This window comes from Ostreococcus lucimarinus, chromosome 14, assembly GCF_000092065.1.
Source record: "Ostreococcus lucimarinus CCE9901 chromosome 14, complete sequence".
NCBI classification, from domain to species: Eukaryota; Viridiplantae; Chlorophyta; class Mamiellophyceae; order Mamiellales; family Bathycoccaceae; genus Ostreococcus; species Ostreococcus sp. 'lucimarinus'.
The window spans coordinates 287,989-306,921 of record NC_009368.1 but is presented as its reverse complement, the minus strand read 5'-3'; the positions used below and the strand labels follow the sequence as shown (position 1 = coordinate 306,921).

Here is an 18,933-nt window from a genome sequence, read left to right as displayed (position 1 = left end):
ACGCGAGCGGGTGTTCAAGCATTAAGCGCGGACGACGCTCAAGCGCACGTGTATCGCTGCTGATTAATTACCATAGGCTTTTAATCTTTCGATTCCATTCATCCGTAAACGACGCGACGCGCGAGCGAGCGAATTCACCGACTAGCGCCGCGACGTATCTTCATCGAGACGCTTCGTTTCGAGGCACGGATCCTTTCGCTCTATTGTCTACTGTTTGTTTAATCGTGGAGCATATCTGCTCGACCAACGCCTGGGCGTTGGTATTGACGTTGTACCAATTCCTCATAACCGTGACGCTAGTGTCCAGGGCCACGGCGTAGTGCCACCATCGTCGAGGACACAGTACGACTTCTCCCGGATTCAGCACGCACACTCGCGCGCGCGATTGCGCTTCGCGAAATAGTGGAAATCGATCGTAGTCTGGCTCCAGTGGATCGACGCTGGCGTGCGAGTCTTCAATCGGATAAAGCATCGGCGACGCGCTGGGCGGATAAAACACGAAGAGCTTCCGCCCCTCGACCTGTCCCAGCCAACCGTGAGCGTCCCCGGCGTCGTAATGAAGGCGCGTGAGTGCGCCTCGAGGCCCGACAAACATCTTGTCGAGCGATTTTGAGACGCTGTCACGCATTCTGAGCGCGATTTCCGAGTCAAATTTGAGTATCGACCCGAGCTCGTTCGTTGTCGCCATGAGCAGCGTCTCCGTATTATCGCACTCGTGCGTGAAATAAGGTCGTGGAAACGCCCGCGAGAGGGCGTCGGCGCGCTTGCACTCGCTGAATACGCGCATGCCGTTTGCATAAAACGGCGTGCGGCGATCGTCAAAGACTGTGCCGGCGACGCCGTCGCGCTTTCGTACGTAGTCGGCGTACGCCCGAAACGGAATCAGGTGCGACCGCTGCTTGGATCCATCGATCTCTCGTCGCCGCGCGGGCGCTCGATCGTTACACAACACCTCAAAATCACCGATTTCGTTTTGAAGCGTTTCAAAATCCCACTTGGCCCAATCTTTCCCTCCGTCCTCGACGATCAAAGGTTCGCCTTCGCCTCGCAAACACGCCGCCTCGACGTCCCGAGGGTCCACCCCGCGCGCCCGCCGCACCTCTCTCGACCCAGCCAGCCCCCCCACGCGCGTCACCGAACCCCAGTCGATCTTTCCGCTCCCATCGACGCACCGTCTCGCGTGATTCAAAAACCCACGATACTCGGGCGTCGTCGACGTCTCGTCGAACGCCGCCTCCGCCGCGCGCCGCCGCAGCGTCTCGTAATCCATCCCAAAACAACTCACCGGCGCCCCGTCTTCCGCGTCCACGAACTGCACGACGTTAATCTCCGGAAACGCCCCTCCCGACGTCCCGAAATCCTCGCGCGCGCGCGGCGTCCACCCCCCCGTCCCGCGCGTCGTCTCGTCTTCAGAAACGCTCGCCTCGCGCGATTCCCCATCGTCGTCCCGTCTCGCGACGCCTCGCGCGCCGTACGCGCGTATGCCGCCGTGCGAGATCGATCTTCGATATGTTTTTCCGCGCAACGTCGCGCCCCGCGGCGTCGCGCGCGTCCCGAATCGGCCGCGCGACGACGAGTGTGTCGCGCGATTAAAACGCTCGCGGCGTCCGGCGCGAAACAAAATATCTTTTCGTCGCATCGCGCGTCCCGCGTCCCTCCGAGCGTCGTCGCGGCGCGCGGCGCGACACGCGCGCGCGCCATGGACGCGCGGGCGATCGACGCGTCGCGCGCGCGTCCGGAGCCGCGCGCGCGCGCGACCGCGACCGCGCGAGGCGCGCGCGACCGCGCGACGCGATCGAGCGGGACATCGGCGTCGGCGTCGGCGCGACGCCGACGCGTCGCGCGACGCGCGGCGGACGCGAGCGACGCGAGCGACGACGACGCCATCGAGCGGTCGCGCGACGTCGTGCTGTTCGCGTACGACGCCGTCGTGGACGCGACGGTGGAGATGACGAGGGTGAGCCACGCGGTGGCGCGCGAGCGCTGGCCGGAGCACGTCCCGGGAGACGCGTCGTCGTACGTCGAGGCGATGCGAACGATGCGACGAGCGATCGCGGAGTCGACGTCGTGCGAGGCGGTGGTGATGGTGCGGGTGATCGCGGACGAGGCGATCATCGGCGGGCGGACGACGAGCGGCGGGCGGCCGGGGCCGGTGTTTTCAAACGAGCAGCGGTTCGAGCGAAGAACGAGGCCGTTGACGGTGGACGAGATCGTGTCGAGCTGGCCGGAGATAAAGTTGATGAGCGTGTTGAAGTGGGGGGAGGAGGTGGAGTCGAGCGTCGGGTGGGACGGGCGACGGATGATGCCGGCGGGTTTGCAAGCGTCGGTGGACGCGCGTCGGATGGAGACGACGGCGGACGGCGAGCCGGGGACGAGCGCGGGCGAGCAGGTCGTGTACGAGGACCTGAAACCGCTCTTGCACGCCGCGCTGGCGCGCGGGAGCAAGGTGTTCGTCTTGAATTCGCGCGGACGCGCGGTGGAGAGGTGCCGCGAAATATTTAGAGAAAACGGTTTCGAAGTCGCCGAAGACGTCGACGGTTACGGGGTCTGCGTGATCCCGACCGAAAACTTTGCCTCGCGCTCGCTCGCCGCGGCGAATCTCATCGCCACCACCGCGCGTCCGGGCGAGCATTGGCACATCATCGACGGTGATATGGATGAGTTAGAAAGGTTCAAAGATTCCGATCTCGGCGAGGCGTACGAGTCGTTGACGCGAGGGGTCGAGGTCACGCTTCGACACGCGAGTTACGCCTACGCCAGTCCGCGGGCGACGCATCGCGCGCACTTGGATCGTGAAATACAATCCCTGACGGCGGACTCGGCGAAGAATTTGGCGCTCAACTTTCTAGGTGGTTTCTCCCAAGTTCCAAACCGATGACGACGTCGCCGATCCGTGTACTGTACGTTTTAGCTCGCGTTGCACGTTCAATATGTTCGTTTAATATAAAATCAAGCTCGCTATTTACTTGCCGATCGCGGCGAGAATTTTGTCGTCGGTTTCGAACGACATCTCCTTCTTATCGCGTCCGATGGACTTGTAGTACGCGAAGCGTTCCTTGAGCTCGGCGGCCAAATCCGGGTGCTTGGGCGACCAGCCGAGCACGGCTTGCGCCTTGGCGCTGGAGCTGTAGAAGTGGATCGGGCGGAACGGGAACGCCTTCTTAACTTCGACATCCGGGACATCCTTCGGGTCGTAGTTGATCACGTTCGGTTCGACGCCCGCAGCCTTGGCGCAAAGTTCCGCCATGCCGTTCAGCGTGACGGCTTTCGTCGTCACGCAGTTGAAGATTTCCCCAGCGGCGGCGTCGTTGCCGACGGCGGCGGCGATCATGGTGGCCAAATCTTCGGCGTGCGTCACCGACGAGAGCTGATCACCCGAGCCCGGGACCAAGATCGGTCGGCCGCGCACGGCGCGATCGAAGAACCACTCCTCGCAGTCCTTGTTCGATCCGTATCCCGTCAAGTATTGCGGGCGGAAAGAGCTCATCTTCAACGGCAACGTCTTCAAGTGCGCCTCGACGACGGCGTGGCCGCTCGTCTCCTTCACGGCATCGCCCTCGACGTGCGGCGGGCACGGCGTGGGCTTGTAGATACCCGCGCTCGAGACGAACAAGAACTGCGACGCCCCCGCGGCGACGGCGAAATCCGCCACCGGACCAACGGTGTCCATGTCCTTACCGTTGTTATCGACGACCACGTCGAACTTCGCCCCGGCATGCTTGGACGCCACTTCATCGGGGTTCGCCCACACCGTCTTCACACCCATCCCTCGAATCTCATCGAACAACGAGAACGGAGTCTTGGCCATCTTCTTATCGTCCTCGGCGCCGACGACGTTCATCGTCACGTCGTGCCCAGCCCCCGCCAGCGTCTTCGCCAGCCAGAACCCGATGTTCGCGTGTCCGCCACCATTCGTGTTCACGATCAACACCGACTTCTTCTCTCCGCTCGCGCGCGCCGCGACCGCTCGAGCCCGCGGGACGACGACGCGCGTCCGGGACGCCGCCGCCGGCGCGCCGCAGACGCGCTTACGCGAAGAAAACTGCGCCGCGAAACCTCTCGTCAGTCACCCGCGCGTCCGCGGTCGTCGATTTTTCTCTCGCCCTCCGTCGACGTCGCGCGTCGTCGCGTCCCGGTCGCGCGTCGACCCGCGACGACGCGCCGATGGCCATCCTATCCGATGCCGAGCGATGCCGCCGTTCGCGACGACGCGCGCGCGTTCGCGACGCCGAGAGACGCGCGCGACGCGCGCGACGGTGCGAGACGCGACGCACCTGCGCCGCGGGCGCGACCTGCGCGAGAGAGAGGGCCATGGCGTGCGCGCGTCGCGATGCGACGCGTCGGGAGGCCCCTTGTAATCGCAATCGCGCGCGCGACCGGGCCCGCGCGCGCGATCGCGGACGGGGCGACGAAACGATCGAAACCCCGGTCATCGATGATATCGATATCGATGTTCGCACACCCACGCATCCGTGGGATCGCGGTCGTATTTTTTCGATCGGACATCCATTCCGCGATCCACGATGGCGCGCATCATTCGGGATGCTATTTTTGTCACCCGATCGAAGGTTCGCTGAACCGCGCGAGGTTCGTTGATGTCGAATCGAACCCGCGCGCGGGTTCGGGGCTTGCAGGTTCGTGAACCTGACGGTGGGTCGATCGGTTTCATGTTTCGCGAAGCGGTGCTCGTCGCGCGTTCGATCGATGGTGTGGTTCGCGACACTGATCGTGCTTCGAGTAGATTGCGATGACGGCGCTTAAAGGTTCGGACGTTTCGGTTTCGCGAAGCTGGGCGTCGCGACGCGCGCGAGGGCGTTTTCGCGCTTCGCCGTCGCGTCGCGCCCGGGCGCACACGCGCGCGCGTCGACGCACGCGCACGCCGCGATCGCCGGAAGAGCGCGTGGAACGAGCGCGAGAGCATCGTTCGCGCCCGTCGCGAGGTCTCGCGAGTCCCGCGGACGCGCGAGCGCGCGGGAATCGTGTGCGGCGCCCGGTGACGAGGGATGGCGAGCGGGACGATGATCGCCGCGGCATCGCGCGTCAGCGCGTCGTCGACGACGAAACTCGCGCGTGAACGGTCTAATGTATGCACAGTGACGGCGCGGCGCGCGCATTTGCCCGGACGGCGCTCGGCCTTCGGAGGTGCGCGCCCGAACGCGCGGGACGCGTCGCGAGGTCGAGGCGGCGGCGAGCGACGCGCGATTTCAGAGTCTGAAATGTTCCCGTCGGTCGATACCGGGGCGAAGAAACAGGAAAAGGGAGATGTCGTGGAGTTTCCTTCGACCTCGGATCAGAGTTACGTCCCGTTGCCGCAGTTGGCGGCGCAATTAGAACGCGCGGTGCTGGCGTCGTTCGCCGACGTCTTATCGGCGGAGTGCGAGGTGGACTTTTCGAATAACACGCTCGCTTCATGCTCGGGAGAGGTGACGGAGGCGTTGGGGAGGATGGTCGTGTACGCGTCCGCCGCGGAAGTCGCCGGGAGGTTCAGTAACAACTTGCGAAGTAAGGAGTTGTCGCGTCTTCGCACGGCGCTGTGGGAGTTGCGAGTGATACTGGAACAGTCGTGCGAAGAGATCGGCGGATGCTCGGTAACGGTGCGGCATCGCTTCGAGGCGCTTCGAAGCGCGTCGCTGGACTTGGTGCATCCGCGATTACGCGCGCCGAACGCGCCGAGCGGAACGGCGATCCCAAACTTGCAAATCGTCACCGAAGTTGGCGACGAGAGCGCTGCGGCGTATTATCGAGGAGGGCAGCCCACCGCGGAAGGTCGAGCTTGGCTGGTTCGCAACAACTTCAAAACTGTCATCGATTTGCGCGGGAGCGATAGAGATAACCAGTGGCTACAAGCGTTCGGGGGAGGCTCGGGCCAAGGGACGTTCGGCGCGAGCGCGCTCAACATCGTACACATACCGATTCCCGACATGGAGCCGCCGACGGAGGAGGATGTGAAACGATTCATCGAGACTGTAAACGATGACAAGATGCGACCGATCCTGGTGCACTGTAAAGCTGGAATTGGACGGACCGGATCACTCGTCGCGTGCTGGCGTGTGCACCAAGGAATGGACGTCGACGAGGCGCTCTCGGCTGAATCGCTCGTGTGCGACTTCGGATCGATCGCACAGGAGGCGTTTGTTCGCGAGTACGCCGCGAAGTTGAATAACAAGACATTCAACGGAGAAAAGTTTATCGCGGATCATGAATTCGATAGTACTGCAAACGGGGAAGAAATTGTCGTTGGCGAACACAGCTCTCTGACGGACGCTCCGGATATGTACATAATTCGAACCGACGGTTTCTCGTGCACGCGCGAGCTCGTCGAGAACCGGGAACTGAAGATATCTCACCCGAGCACGCAACAATTGATATTGGTATGGCGTCAACAACCGCGGCGTGTTTTCTTACTGAAGAAGATTGGCTTTGGCCTGCTGCCAGAACTCATAGAGATCGCGCACGCGATGATGACGATGGGGATCACCGTCGTCCTCGACGAAGACGTCATGGATGAATTGGCGAACGCAGACATCCTCGAAGACACCCTGCACAGAGCGGTAGTTTTAAAAAATGCCGAAAAACTGCGCAAAGTGGACGGCATCATCCCTCAAGAGGACTGGGGTACAACTGATATCATCGTGTGTTTGGGCGGTGACGGCGTCATCCTGCACGCGAGCAAGTTATTCCAAGGGCCAGTGCCGCCGCTTCTCGGGTTCCATTTCGGCTCGCTCGGGTTTTTGACAAGCCACCCATCGGACGAAATGGCTTCGAGCTTGCTTCAATCCATCGGACGAGGGAAGCCCGTGGTGAACATCCAAGGAGGCGTGCCGATTACGCTTCGCATGCGTCTCGAGTGTACACTGGTCAAGGCAAAGGACAAGATCGGAAGCGGTGGAACGGGCGAATTCACGAAAAAGATCACCGTCTTGAATGAGTTGCTCGTTGATCGAGGTCCAAGTCCGTATTTATCTCAAATTGAGGCGTACGATCGCGGAGAACTCATCACGACTATTCAAGCCGACGGCGTCATTGTCGCCACCGCCACCGGTTCCACTGCTTACAGCGTGTCCGCTGGAGGTTCGATGGTGCACCCGAACGTTCCAGCAATCTTGATGACTCCGATTTGCCCACACACGCTGTCTTTCCGACCCGTCATTTTCCCCGACAGCGTCGAAATCGAGCTACGCGTTGCGCAAGACGCTCGATGTTCCGCCTGGGTCTCCTTCGACGGCCGCGATCGCTGCGAGCTCGAGAGCGGGGATTCCGTGTTCGTCCGCATGAGCCAATACCCGATTCCCACCATCAACTACGCCGATCAAACGGGCGATTTCATCAATTCGCTTCGAAGATGTTTGCGTTGGAACGAGCGAGACATGCAGCACGCGTTCGACGCGTCTCAAAAGGAGGCTCTCAGAAAAATTTCCGAAGCCGAAAGCAACAACAAATAGAGCGTCTCGCGTTCACGACGACCACCGATCGTCCAGCACGCAGGCATTCATGTAATCATACCGCCGCCGCCGCCACGCGCCCGCTCGCCGCTCCTCGCGTCAGCGTCCGCCTCGCGCGCGCTCCCGCGCCATGCGATGGACCCCCCGCGACGTCGCGTTCGCCCTCGCAATCGCGAGCGCACTCCTCGCGATCGCCTGGCCCGCGTTCGAGGCTCGATTCTCCGCCTGCCCGCTCGGCTACGGCGCTAAAACCACCGGTCCAGCTCGCGCGCGTCATCACTCGACCGACGCCGAACGCGACGCCGACGTCACCACGTTCGCGAACTGCGCCGTCGGCGACGCGGGCGCGATCAAAGACATCACGGTATCCCGACACGGGCGAATCATCGCCGTCGAAGACGTTCCGTCGACGAGATTCGGCGTCGTGTTGGACTGCGGCGGGCGCGCGCTGCGAAGCGGCTTCGTCGACGCGCACGCGCACGTCGTCACGGGCGGATTCGCGCTCGACGCGCTCGATCTGCGAGGCGTGCGGTCCAAAGAAGAGTTCATAGAGACCCTCGCGCGAGCGATCGACGCTGGGAAGGAAAAATGGGTGCTGGGACACGGTTGGGACGAGACGTCGTGGGGCGGCGAGACGCCGTCGAACGCGTGGACGCGCGGCGACGAACGATTCGTCGGAGCGAAGGTGTGGGTCACGCGGACGTGCGGACACGTCGGATTCGCGAGCGAGGCGGCGTTGGAAATCGCGAAGATCACGGGCGCGAAGACGGTGATCGCGGGTGGGATCGTGGAGTTGGACGACGAGGGGGCGCCGACTGGGATTCTAAAGGAGTTGGCCACGGCGGCGATGTCGAACGCGGTGCCGAAGCGGTCGCGGAGCGAGCGCGATGAAGCGTTTAAACGGGCGTTTGAGTACTTACTCAGTAAAGGAATCACGACCGTGGGTGATTTCGGGGACATCGAGAGCTTGGTGGCGGGCGCGGATGGATACGCGCAGCTCTGGGAAGATTTTGAGACGCTCGAGCGATGGGACGCGGTCGGCGACCTTCCGATTCGCATCACGTCGTACATGCCACTCGGGGACTGGGCAAGCGTTCAATCCCACGTCGCGTGGAACAGTGGTTGGACGCGAGAGAATGAGACCGCGGCTTCTCGGGTTCGATTGGGCGGCGTCAAGGCGTTTCTCGACGGTAGCTTGGGCGGGCGAACCGCGGCGATGATGGCGCCGTATCTAGACGACGGGTCGACGTCTGGACATTTGATGTACCCCAGAGGTAAAAGAGAGAAAATTTTGCGCAAGCAAGCCACTCTCGCGGACGCAGCGGGTCTTCAGATCGCCGTGCACGCCATCGGAGACGCCGCGGTGGAACAAGCGCTCGAGCTCCTAGCCTCGATCGAGCGCTTGGATGTTATTGCCCTCGGTCGAGGAGTTTCCTCCGTATTTCGCAGGCCCAGTGTACAGAGACATGAAACGCTTGCTCTGAGATGGTAGCTCTGTGAGAACAGAAGTTGGGGAGATGCGCCTCTTCGTGTGATCGCCGTCCAAACTTTCGTGGATTATTTGCCTGTGCCTGTGTTCGGGACAGAGCCACGCCTGCCATGAAGCCTCCTTTCGACAGCCCATTTTGAGATGGCCTGGCTCGTCGTAGAGCTTCCCTCGCATGGGCGTCAGTTTGGTACCGTTGGGCAGCCACTGGTGTGTGAATGGAACCAAATCTTCAAGAATGTCACGGCTGAGCGGATCGATATAGGCCAGTTTCTTGAACCAACCAATCTCGTTTTCGGGCAAGATGGTCCCGAATGCGGCGTTATCACCGAGCAGCGAACCGTCCTCATCCATCACAAACGTGTTGCGATGTCCGTCGCAGTACATTTGGGCACAGCCCCATTTCCCATTGCCTATTCGACCCCAGCTTGGATGGATCATGAGTAACCTGTTTTCGAATGGTACACCCTTAAAGCTCAAGCCAGAAGATCGCACGGGGTTCGCGTTGTCGTAGTAAACCCACGCGTATCGCCCACGGTTCATGGCGTTCACCAATGCGTAATTCTTTTGACGAACTTGACGAACGCCTTTCTTTTCACATGCGCCGAAATCGCGAAACCTTATGTTTCTTAGCGTCGTTCCACCAAAGCGCGATGGCGTTTTCACTCCTTGATCCGGCCGGTACGGTTCTGCCGTTAAGTAAAACGCGGGAAACCCAATGCCGTCGTTTCTACATCGACTTGCAGAACCGATTATCGTCGTGTCACTGATTTCTGCGAAATGCCCTCGCTCGCTGCTCGAACCTGCGGCTGAGCCACCGTTGACCATCCACAGCGCGAAACCAAGTCCGGTGTCCCAAATATTAAAGTTTTTCAACACAATAGACGTTTTTCCCTGACCAAACGTGGTTACGCCGTACCAAACCATTGAACGAATCTCGAAGTCGCTCCATTGGCGACACTCGAGCGGCGCGTAGGCCTCCACCGGTTCACGTGTGACCATCCGAGTACGCCCGCCCCGCAGATTCACGCCTACCATGCCACCATACGCGCGAAGGTCACGCATTGTAGGTTCGGCGGGAACGGTGGTCACAGCGCGAACGTCTAAACCCTCATCCTCCACGTCTGGAGTCATCATTTCGCACGGATATCCAGGAATTTTAAACCCAGTGTACTGCACGGAGGCGACGACGTTAGTATACCATTTCCCTGATCCCGACAACTTGAAACCAACCGACCCAATGTCGTGAAAGTAATCACTAACATCGTCGAATAATCGAACAGCTGCGTTATTAGACATTGTGTTGTTCGCACCAGAGACCTCGAATCCACCGTGATAGGTTTGTGCGATGGCGTTATTCTCTATAATAATTCCATCTCCTGCTGCGCTCACGGCAAAATTGTAGGCGTCCGCAAATGTGTTGTTCGCAACGAGTGCCATCGATGTCGTTTCTGCGAACGTAGCTCGATACTCAGCGCCAATACCGGCGGCAAAAGAAACACACGCGCGACTAGAGTGCCGCTGACCGCAATGCGCAAAGTTGACATTGACGATCACAGCCGAACCTTGTCTGCGGTGGCATTCAGGCGGGGGATCATGTTTCATGCTTTCAGTTGCCGCTTGCATGCGCTCGGGCGTCTTGAGTTCTATCTTGAATCTCTTAGCCAATTTTGCGTCATAGCCTTTCTTTTTCGGTTTCAGGATAGTAATAACAGCACCATAGTGCTGCTCTGCCAGTGCCTTGTTTTTGTCTTCCATGCCAACTACCTGCACGCGCCCACCTGGAGAGCGCCTATGCATGAGAGTCACTGGCATTCCACCAAAACTGACCTCGTGCTTTTGGGCCGGGCCTGAGTGCGTGTAGTTGAAGCTGGAAGTACACCGTATGACGCAACCTTCGCTCGCAACTGCTATGGAGGAAATATCACAGCGCTCCGCGCTCAAAAACCAAGCATGCTTGATCCCGGTCCAATTGTGCATAGCGCCACCAATCATGAGCGTGTCGCCAGTATTCCAACCGCCACAGGCTGTCGTTTCAATTGTACTGCTTCCCGCGGGCGCATCGCTTCTAAGCGTCGACCACGTTTGCTCCACGCTCGCCTTTCCGACGAGGCTGAGGTGTCCGAGAACGGCGATGTACTTTGTCTCCATACCGTAGCCCATTCGAGCGTTAGAAAATCTGTTCCCATAAAGCTCGATACGAACGTCGCCATTCGATATCGGATCATCCTGGTCACCAGCTTCGAGGTATCCAATCCCAGCCGCGACGTGGATGGTCTGCGCTCGGAACTTGATGGTTTTACCAGCGCCTGGATCACGAAGCAACAGGGACCCATATAAATCCACGTGTCTAGTTATGTTGGTCACCAGACAGGTTTCATCTAAGATGACCGTCCAACCAGCCTTGATCATGACGTCATCCCCGAATGCCGGCGGAGACCAAACTTCGTTTGAGTCGCACCAGGAAAAAGTTTTAGGCTCGGGATCTACCTCGGGTATAGGTCGATTGTCGAAGCAGTTTGCAGGCTTTTCCATCGGCAAACATCGTTTCTTGTCGCCCGGTCTGCAGTTGTAGCGTTTCATGCCACATGTTGACTTTGCCGAGCTTCCGCATGAAGTGGTGCAGACGGGCATATCTTCACGCGCGCCATCATAGTTGGCACCGAGGGCGTACGATTGTGTCCATCCTTGTTCGCGCTTGCCAGATATCATGATATCGAGCAGCCCTGGATCTGGCTTTACATTAACATCCCTTGTCTCCACAACGGGTAGGTATGTGTGGTCGCCGAACTTGTGATTTTTCCAACTCAGCCATTCGTTGCTCGTGGTGGTGATGGCCTTGCTCTCATTGAAACTATAATCACTTTGATTGTAGTTATTCAATGTGACCGTCGGTATTCTTGAATTCAAGTTCCAACGCCACGGATTGCGGAGTGTGGGGAATCGCATTATAGCCCATTCATTGGGCTGAAGCTCACGGACCTCCATGTACCAAGCGTCCGGGTCATCAATTTGCCATGTTTTAAACTTAAACGTAAAGTTATGGATGTATGGCTTCGCGTTCGGACTTTTAACCATAACCAATGTCGTACGCCAATTGAAACGTCGCTCGATATGGTCGTAATGATAAAAGTTCACTTGCCCTGCATTTTGATCAGGTGCTGTCTGCATCGCCATGGGTATAAGGGTCATGGGCTTGATACGGCGCCACTGCACCTCTCGCAACGACACAGTGTTGGCGTCGCAAACAACACCTCCGATGTGATCATTGAGGGTGCAGTGTTCTGGCGGAAAATGACCCGTCGGCCGGTTCCTGGGATCATCACTGGCGCCCTTGACTGAATGCGCCCATCGTGGACCTGGCGATCCACTCAGGGTCCCATCCACGTCGAGCAAAAGGTTGGAGTTGTACCCGTTCCAGAATACGCGCGGTCGAGATGTTGAACCACCGCGGAGCCGCCTTGTATCACTGTCGACGAATTTCATATTCATGAAACGAACTTCCATGCCGCCTTTGAAACCCGGACACACAGCGCAGTGGTGTATTGGGGGCAACCTACTTTGATAGCCACTAATGAGGATATCGTTAAATGTTACCCATCCGCCGTGCGGACAGCCGATTGCCTGGGTATTGCGTTTCGGGTCACCGCGAAGGGTGGCGTTGTACACCAAGTTACCGGACCAACCATTCGTCGGCATCGCCCACGTCGCACCAGTCGACTTGATATACATGATGTCAATCCCGTTGCCCATGGCAAACGTATTCACAATCTGTAGATGCCCAACGCCGGTAATCATTCCGAAACCGTTGATTCCATTGTTCCATACGTGGGTACCGACCATGTACATTCTGAGCCTGCCGCCTTGCTGCAAGACCGTGTTTATTTGATCAATCCAAAGTCCGGAGTGGCCATTCGAGTGGGCTCTGTTATTTTCAAACTGGCCGAGCGGTACCTTCCGAGTGCTTAATTTTTGGATTTCCAAAGGCCCCGTGAGCGTTCGCGACGACGGTCCGGTAGGTCCTCCTGGTGGGTCAAACCAATATCCATGATGATTACTCGATGACACTCGATTACCGATGAAGAAATTGTTAGCGTTCGATATCCAAAACGCTGCAGGTGTTTGATCAGTGTTCAAAAGAGAGAAAGAGCGATGCACTAGAGAAACAACGTTGTCCTTGAAGAGGTTCCACATTTCCACACCATCTTCAACGAACATCCCATGTCCCAAGATGTTGTACGCGACGTTGTTAATGATGTTCAGTCGATAACAACCATGCACCGCGATCGCACGGTTGTTTGATTGGTGGACCGAGACTCCCTCCACACGACTCAAGCGCTGGTCTGCGCCCTGCATCCTCGGGTCATTTGAGGCTGTCAAACCATATTTGAACATCTTTTCATTGGGCGTGTGGTAGTGGATGGCATACCGACCCAGTTGGAAGGCCTGTCCGACGTTTGGGCCGAATTCAACATTTTTCAACACCATTTGACCAGACATCATCATAGTGTGCGCGCCAAAGCCGACGAGCTTATACCCATTGTGTTCAGTCGTGCCGCGCACGTTGATATTTCTCGTGAGAAGCATTACTTCAGCACGACGCTCAATCGTAGCCCCGCGGGGGCTTCCCGCCACATTCACGGATTCACCCAAATGTTCATACTTCAACGGTCGATCGAGAGTTATGTCCGCAAAGTTGCCTCTAGGAGTGACAGATTCAATAACGCGCTCCTCGGGTTGACAGTCGTCTGTACGGTTTTGCCGACATCTCCTGTCCCCGTAAGAGGTTGACGTCACCACAATACTCGCACCCGGTTTCCATCCGGCGAGATCTGGAGTCTTGCCTTCCTTGCTTCTGACGGAAATAACGTTTGCGTTAGCTGAAGCCGTAGTGGCCAGTTCCATCCAAGGCGTGACGTGCTGACCATAGAATGTTAATCGTCCGCTCGTCAGTGAGATGCACTTCACCCCATATTTGGGCAAGCCGAGGGATCGCCAGTGACCGTGCATGATGATATTCGCCTGATCTTCAAAGGGACGTGTTTCACTCCCAATGCTAAAGTGTGCGTCGTCGCCGTTGATGACGATCATTTCTGCTTGCATCGTGATGTTCATGCCCCGTTGGAAATTTAGGTGCCCCTCAATCACCCACACGCGGAAGTACGTATCGGCGACATCCAGAGTAAGATTGAAACCGGCAGGAATAAAGAGCATATCCGTCGAGTTTTGGTCCGGCACTCCCCGAGGACCCCACGTCGATGGATCACTGAATCGACCCGCGCCCGCCGGAAATTCATACTTGCTTTTCGTATTGTTGAGACTCCCCTGACCTGCATCCTTCGCGACGAGTTCCGTTTTCAACAGTTTCCGCGCGTGATTCGCAGCTCTACGGTGCGCGGCGCCGTTGTGCACACGCGCACCAAAACCAACCACTGTGACTGTTAATCGTCCAAGATCGGATCTACTCATCGATAGATCTCGTTTTGCCCAGGTATCATGGCCAGGAAATTTTAGCGAGTTTGACATGCTGCGCCGACGGATAGTTTCGACGTCCCGTCGACGTTTCTGGTCTGTCGGACTCGATTGACTCACGGACTCACCGAGTGAGGGAAAACCATCCTGATTCAACTCCGTCGGAGCGTGCACGGTCGCGTCAGATGCAACTTCCTCGTGTGGCACAATGATGTGGCAAGAAGCATCGCCAACGAATGCCTGCCCGTTCGGAACTTGTTTGAAGCCAGTCGCAGACATACGGTCAGGTGAGACAGAACATGGTACGACTGTGTCGCCATCCGTCACAACAGCCGTCGCCAACACGGCGTCGCCACCGCGAATCAAGGCGCGCACATCGAGATCTGTTCTCGTGTCCAGGGGCACCATACCGATGAAATCGCTCGACTCGTCTGTCGCGACTATCTCAGCGAGGCCGCCTGAGACATTCACAGTTATATTAAGGAGACCTGCGTCATTTTCCGCAGTGCGGCCTCGGGAAGATTTCGGTAGCATTCCCAGGGGCACACCATTGACGACTTCTTTGTACCGCGCTTGGATCGATTCGAGATCGCTCGCATGCGCAACGCGCATGCGATGAGCGCTCACACCGCACGCATCAAACAAATCCATGCTTGGACTCACCACGAAGCCTCCGTCGTGCGCTCCGAGGACATGACGTAATGCGTCCTGCACTTCAGATGAATTGGCAGAGGTGGAAAATTGCGTCATCGTCCCCCCTGTGATCTGTGCAGTGACGGTTCCACGTGTTGAAGAAGTACGATCCGTGACTGTTATTGCCGGAGGAGTTGGAGCTGGCTTTGACACGCACGTGCCACCTGCATTGATACGCCCGTGCCATCTCCATTCGCACGCACCATTGCAATATTTCCAGCCCATCCACCTTCCACGGACACCTTCCGCGGACACCTTCCACGGACAAGTCGAGCAGTTCGCTGCATAGTGACGACCACACGAGACCGTCGCGGGTTGCGGGTTTGGACTCGTCTGTGACATCACCATCGGCGAAATATTGAAATCGCCTCGCGACTGCGCATCAATGCATCTCTTCACCTGACGCAGGCTCACGATGATATCACAGTCCGACAGCGATTTGCACTTAGAGCCATCGCTTCGGCTGATGACCGAATATTCAATATCTGTGATTGCGTGAACGCCTTCTTGCATACCTCCGAGCTGTGCAGAGGGCGTCTCGACTCGTTGAGGAGAGTAGCGTTCCTGTGTCACAGAAACGCTATCCAACCAGAGGTAACCGCGCAGTTCACTTCCTTCATCACCGACATACATTTCCGCTAAGCGCTGTTTATTCGGACACTTGCCGAGGAATCTCTGCGCGCCGACACCGATACCATCGAGTTGAACTTGCACTTTATGCGGGAACATAGCCTCGCCCAAATAACTCGGGGCATACTCACCACCGGCCAACGCAGTTCGCCAATCGAATGAAATAAAGTGCCACTCTCCATCATCCTTGAAGACGCTTCGAAGGTCCACACACGCTGGGTGATCGAAGTTCTTCACGTTCCCAGTCGCTTGTTCATGGGTGAGGAGAACCGCGCACGTGGTCGATATGTCCCGATTACCGCTTCGGTACTTTAGACGAAGTAACAAGGTCGCTCGCGTACCCGGAGTGACTTTGTAGGCAAAGTTCAGAAACTTATTCGTCGTCGCACGAGAAGATGCAGGTACGTCGAAATGAGAAGAAGGAGTGATGACTCTTCCTGGGGGTAGTGACGACAAATCAAATTTTTGACTGTGTGTCGAACAGTACGAGGTACTCCAGTCGATCGACGCGCCTCTGAATCCGCCCATGCGACGTTGCCATATGAAGTTCCAATCTGTGGTGGGCTCTTTGAAGGTCTGCGTATCACGCACCATGAGCCATCGATTCTCGACGTCGAATGGGTGCGAAGAATGGGTCGAGTCCGCGTCCCACATCTTTGAGTCTTCAGGCAGCGCGGTACAGTTAGCCCATCGCAGAGCGTCTCTAACTTTCCGCACGTGTTCGCGTGCATGCAACCAATTCTTCGTATTGAACTCGATGGTCTTGCCGCCACTGAAGAGTTTCCACTCAAAATTGCTTCTTGAAGAAGTTGCATTATGAGCGAATCTGATCGCAGTTTTCGAAGCGCCGCTAAAGCGCACGACGTAATCGCCACCATGCGCTCGTTTGGGCACGTGAGGCGTTGTCGTGTGCGTAAGTTGCCCAATTGATCCCGCAGGATTACCCGCGTCGTAGGAAAATTCCATCTTAACATCGAATCCCCCGAAATTGTGCAAGTATCTGGGGTCCAAGTTCATCAGAAATTCCATATAGTATTTTTCGTTACCACGAACACTGAACCACTGTGAAAAGCCGTATCGATAAATGTTTTGTCTGCTGTATCTGGTGCCGCAAAATTTGGAAACTAACAACCAAGGTTTGAATACATTTAAGTTGTCGGAAACATGTCGCACACGAAGCACCATGTTATTGCCCGCCGCATTGGCGATCGCCACGCGCATTCGCCCGTTTGCTTTGGCGGTGATGACTCCGCTTACACGTTCAAACACAGCATTCCGTATCCTTCGGTGACGGATGAGTCCGGCGTGCGCCGCTTTCATGCCGCTAGTTGCCTCAACATATGGTGATCCAACCGATGGGCTCGTGAGATACTGTTGAACTTTCTCGATCTTGTACCCGCGGACAATGCCATTCGTTGCCAATGCCGAGCTTAAAGCGTCCATGACTTCGTCGGCGAGAGGGTTGTACCTTTCTCCACGCTGCTTCAAAACGTGGAGAGCGTTAGACCACGCTTTGCCACCGACAAACTTATTATTCTTGTCCTTGAACACCCAGTCTTCACGCAGCCACGCGGGGGGGCCGTAGTGATACTGCGAGCTCGCTCCAGCTGAACCTGAGCATTCAACCTCGATGCCAGATCTGGACACAACCTTTTTTCCACCACAGCGCTCCCCGTCAAGCTCGACGACGATATTTGGCGCATCAAGAGACGCACCCTCAACAAGGAGTCGCTGTTTGGACTCATCCTTCGAGAGCTGCGTTATGTTATAAACACGCGGTGGATCTTCATCTTCCGACTTATCATCAACCACTGACAGCACGTAGCCCTTGGACGCGTCCGATGCATTCCATCTGAGCGCCTCAGACAGGATCACAGCATTGCCTCTGGTGTACGTCTCGTAATGAAGTAGATGAAGACCGGAATCGATGTCTTGGGGTACACGGCACTGAAACCAACCGTTAACGGGTCCACACTCTGTTTGCCGGTGGGCTGTGTATGGACCATCGCCGCGCTCGGATCGGTAGTACCTGTTTGTGAGTGGATCTCGAACCTCGCACGGTAGGTCACCGATGAGCACCTTGTAGAGAGACTTTTCCAATCCAATTTCTTGGCGCGGATCCTCTCTTGCGCTCGCTTCAACCGAGAATAGATCTCGCAGTGCGTCGGGATCATCACGTAGAGACGAACCATCATCTTCATCTTTCTTCCAAACATCGCCAAAGCACGTTCGTCCGTACACCGTGATCAACTCACCGGGACGAACCTCAGCCGGCTCGACCGCCACGATCGTCGGCGTCTGCCCATGGCTCACTTTGAGACTTTCGTCCGTGAGCGTGTCCCTTCCATTTCTACCAGCGCTGCCCCACGTCAATCGCTGACCGTTGACCTCGACGTTCAGCTCTGGTCTCACCGACGGGCACCCATCGCTTACGCTGGCGAGCTCCTGCGCCGTGAGTCCGTCCAAACAGCAATCCACCGCACGTGGTGAACACACCAACTCATTCGAGGATGACTTGTAATGCACGAGATCGCACGATCGCTCACCGTCTGGGTCACCGTGGGCCAGATCGATCTTCACCTCGTCCTTCATCGCGCTGCCACTTACTGCTGACTCATTCGCGCCTTCCCCGCCACCGCGCATCCCAGGCATGGGCATCAGGCTCTTGTGCACGTCTCTCGATGAGATAGTAAGCCAGCCGCCGCCCGCGAGGCTGCGAAATCGATCAGGCATATAATGCATTTGCGCCGGTCCCTCGTCCATGCTCGCACCTCCACCGTGGGCGGCGCCCGCGGCTGTTGACATTGTAATTGTTGCCACGAGCCCGGACATGGCAAACACGCGCATGAGGTTAAATAAGAGTGTCGGTCCTCCGAACGCATACAAAAATCTGCGCGCGCGCCGTCGTTTCGGCGTCGCCGACGTCATCGCGTGCGCGCGTGACGTCGGAAAGTGAGGGAAGATACGCAATTAGGTTTTGGTACTAAAGGGTGTTGGGAAATATCTCGTACGAAGGCACTGTAAACTCTATACCCATACCCCCTGGAATAGAATAAAATCAACACGGGAATGAATAATTGCGTTGTGACGCGAAACTATTCTGCGCGCGCGCGTCACTTCCGAACCGATCGGACGTGGAGGGCGCTGAGAGAGCGAACGGTATCCGCGCGTTCGCGAGTGGACGCCGCGTGGACGAAAAAGCAGATCGCG

At 57.4% G+C, this 18,933-nt stretch overlaps 6 protein-coding genes across 6 annotated transcripts; 3 read left to right on the top strand and 3 right to left on the bottom strand.

The window, feature by feature from the left end:
* Positions 1 to 160: 160 nt before the first annotated feature.
* Positions 161 to 688, bottom strand: OSTLU_27446 (predicted protein; the record flags this gene model as incomplete). The annotated part of the gene is made up of 1 exon (XM_001421220.1): positions 161 to 688. One exon carries the CDS (start codon positions 686 to 688, stop codon positions 161 to 163), a length of 528 nt encoding a protein of 175 aa, XP_001421257.1.
* Positions 689 to 2,083: 1,395 nt separating this feature from the next.
* OSTLU_27445 (predicted protein) lies at positions 2,084 to 2,878 on the top strand (the record flags this gene model as incomplete). The annotated part of the gene is made up of 1 exon (XM_001421399.1): positions 2,084 to 2,878. The coding sequence occupies one exon, from the start codon at positions 2,084 to 2,086 to the stop codon at positions 2,876 to 2,878; it is 795 nt and encodes a 264-aa protein (XP_001421436.1).
* Positions 2,879 to 2,962: 84 nt separating this feature from the next.
* On the bottom strand, positions 2,963 to 3,964 carry OSTLU_43341 (predicted protein; the record flags this gene model as incomplete). Its single annotated transcript, XM_001421219.1, has 1 exon — positions 2,963 to 3,964. A coding segment is annotated over one exon (1,002 nt), but the record flags the coding sequence as incomplete, so codon positions are not given.
* Positions 3,965 to 6,500: 2,536 nt separating this feature from the next.
* On the top strand, positions 6,501 to 7,442 carry OSTLU_43339 (predicted protein; the record flags this gene model as incomplete). Its single annotated transcript, XM_001421398.1, has 1 exon — positions 6,501 to 7,442. One exon carries the CDS (start codon positions 6,501 to 6,503, stop codon positions 7,440 to 7,442), a length of 942 nt encoding a protein of 313 aa, XP_001421435.1.
* A 130-nt stretch (positions 7,443 to 7,572) lies between these two features.
* On the top strand, positions 7,573 to 8,934 carry OSTLU_27442 (predicted protein; the record flags this gene model as incomplete). The annotated part of the gene is made up of 1 exon (XM_001421397.1): positions 7,573 to 8,934. The coding sequence occupies one exon, from the start codon at positions 7,573 to 7,575 to the stop codon at positions 8,932 to 8,934; it is 1,362 nt and encodes a 453-aa protein (XP_001421434.1).
* A 65-nt stretch (positions 8,935 to 8,999) lies between these two features.
* OSTLU_27441 (predicted protein) lies at positions 9,000 to 18,918 on the bottom strand (the record flags this gene model as incomplete). The annotated part of the gene is made up of 2 exons (XM_001421218.1): positions 9,154 to 18,918; positions 9,000 to 9,077 (listed from the first exon to the last, which is right to left on the bottom strand). Exons 1-2 carry the CDS (start codon positions 18,649 to 18,651, stop codon positions 9,000 to 9,002), a joined length of 9,576 nt encoding a protein of 3,191 aa, XP_001421255.1. The 5' UTR covers positions 18,652 to 18,918.
* Between the last annotated feature and the right edge of the window lie 15 nt (positions 18,919 to 18,933).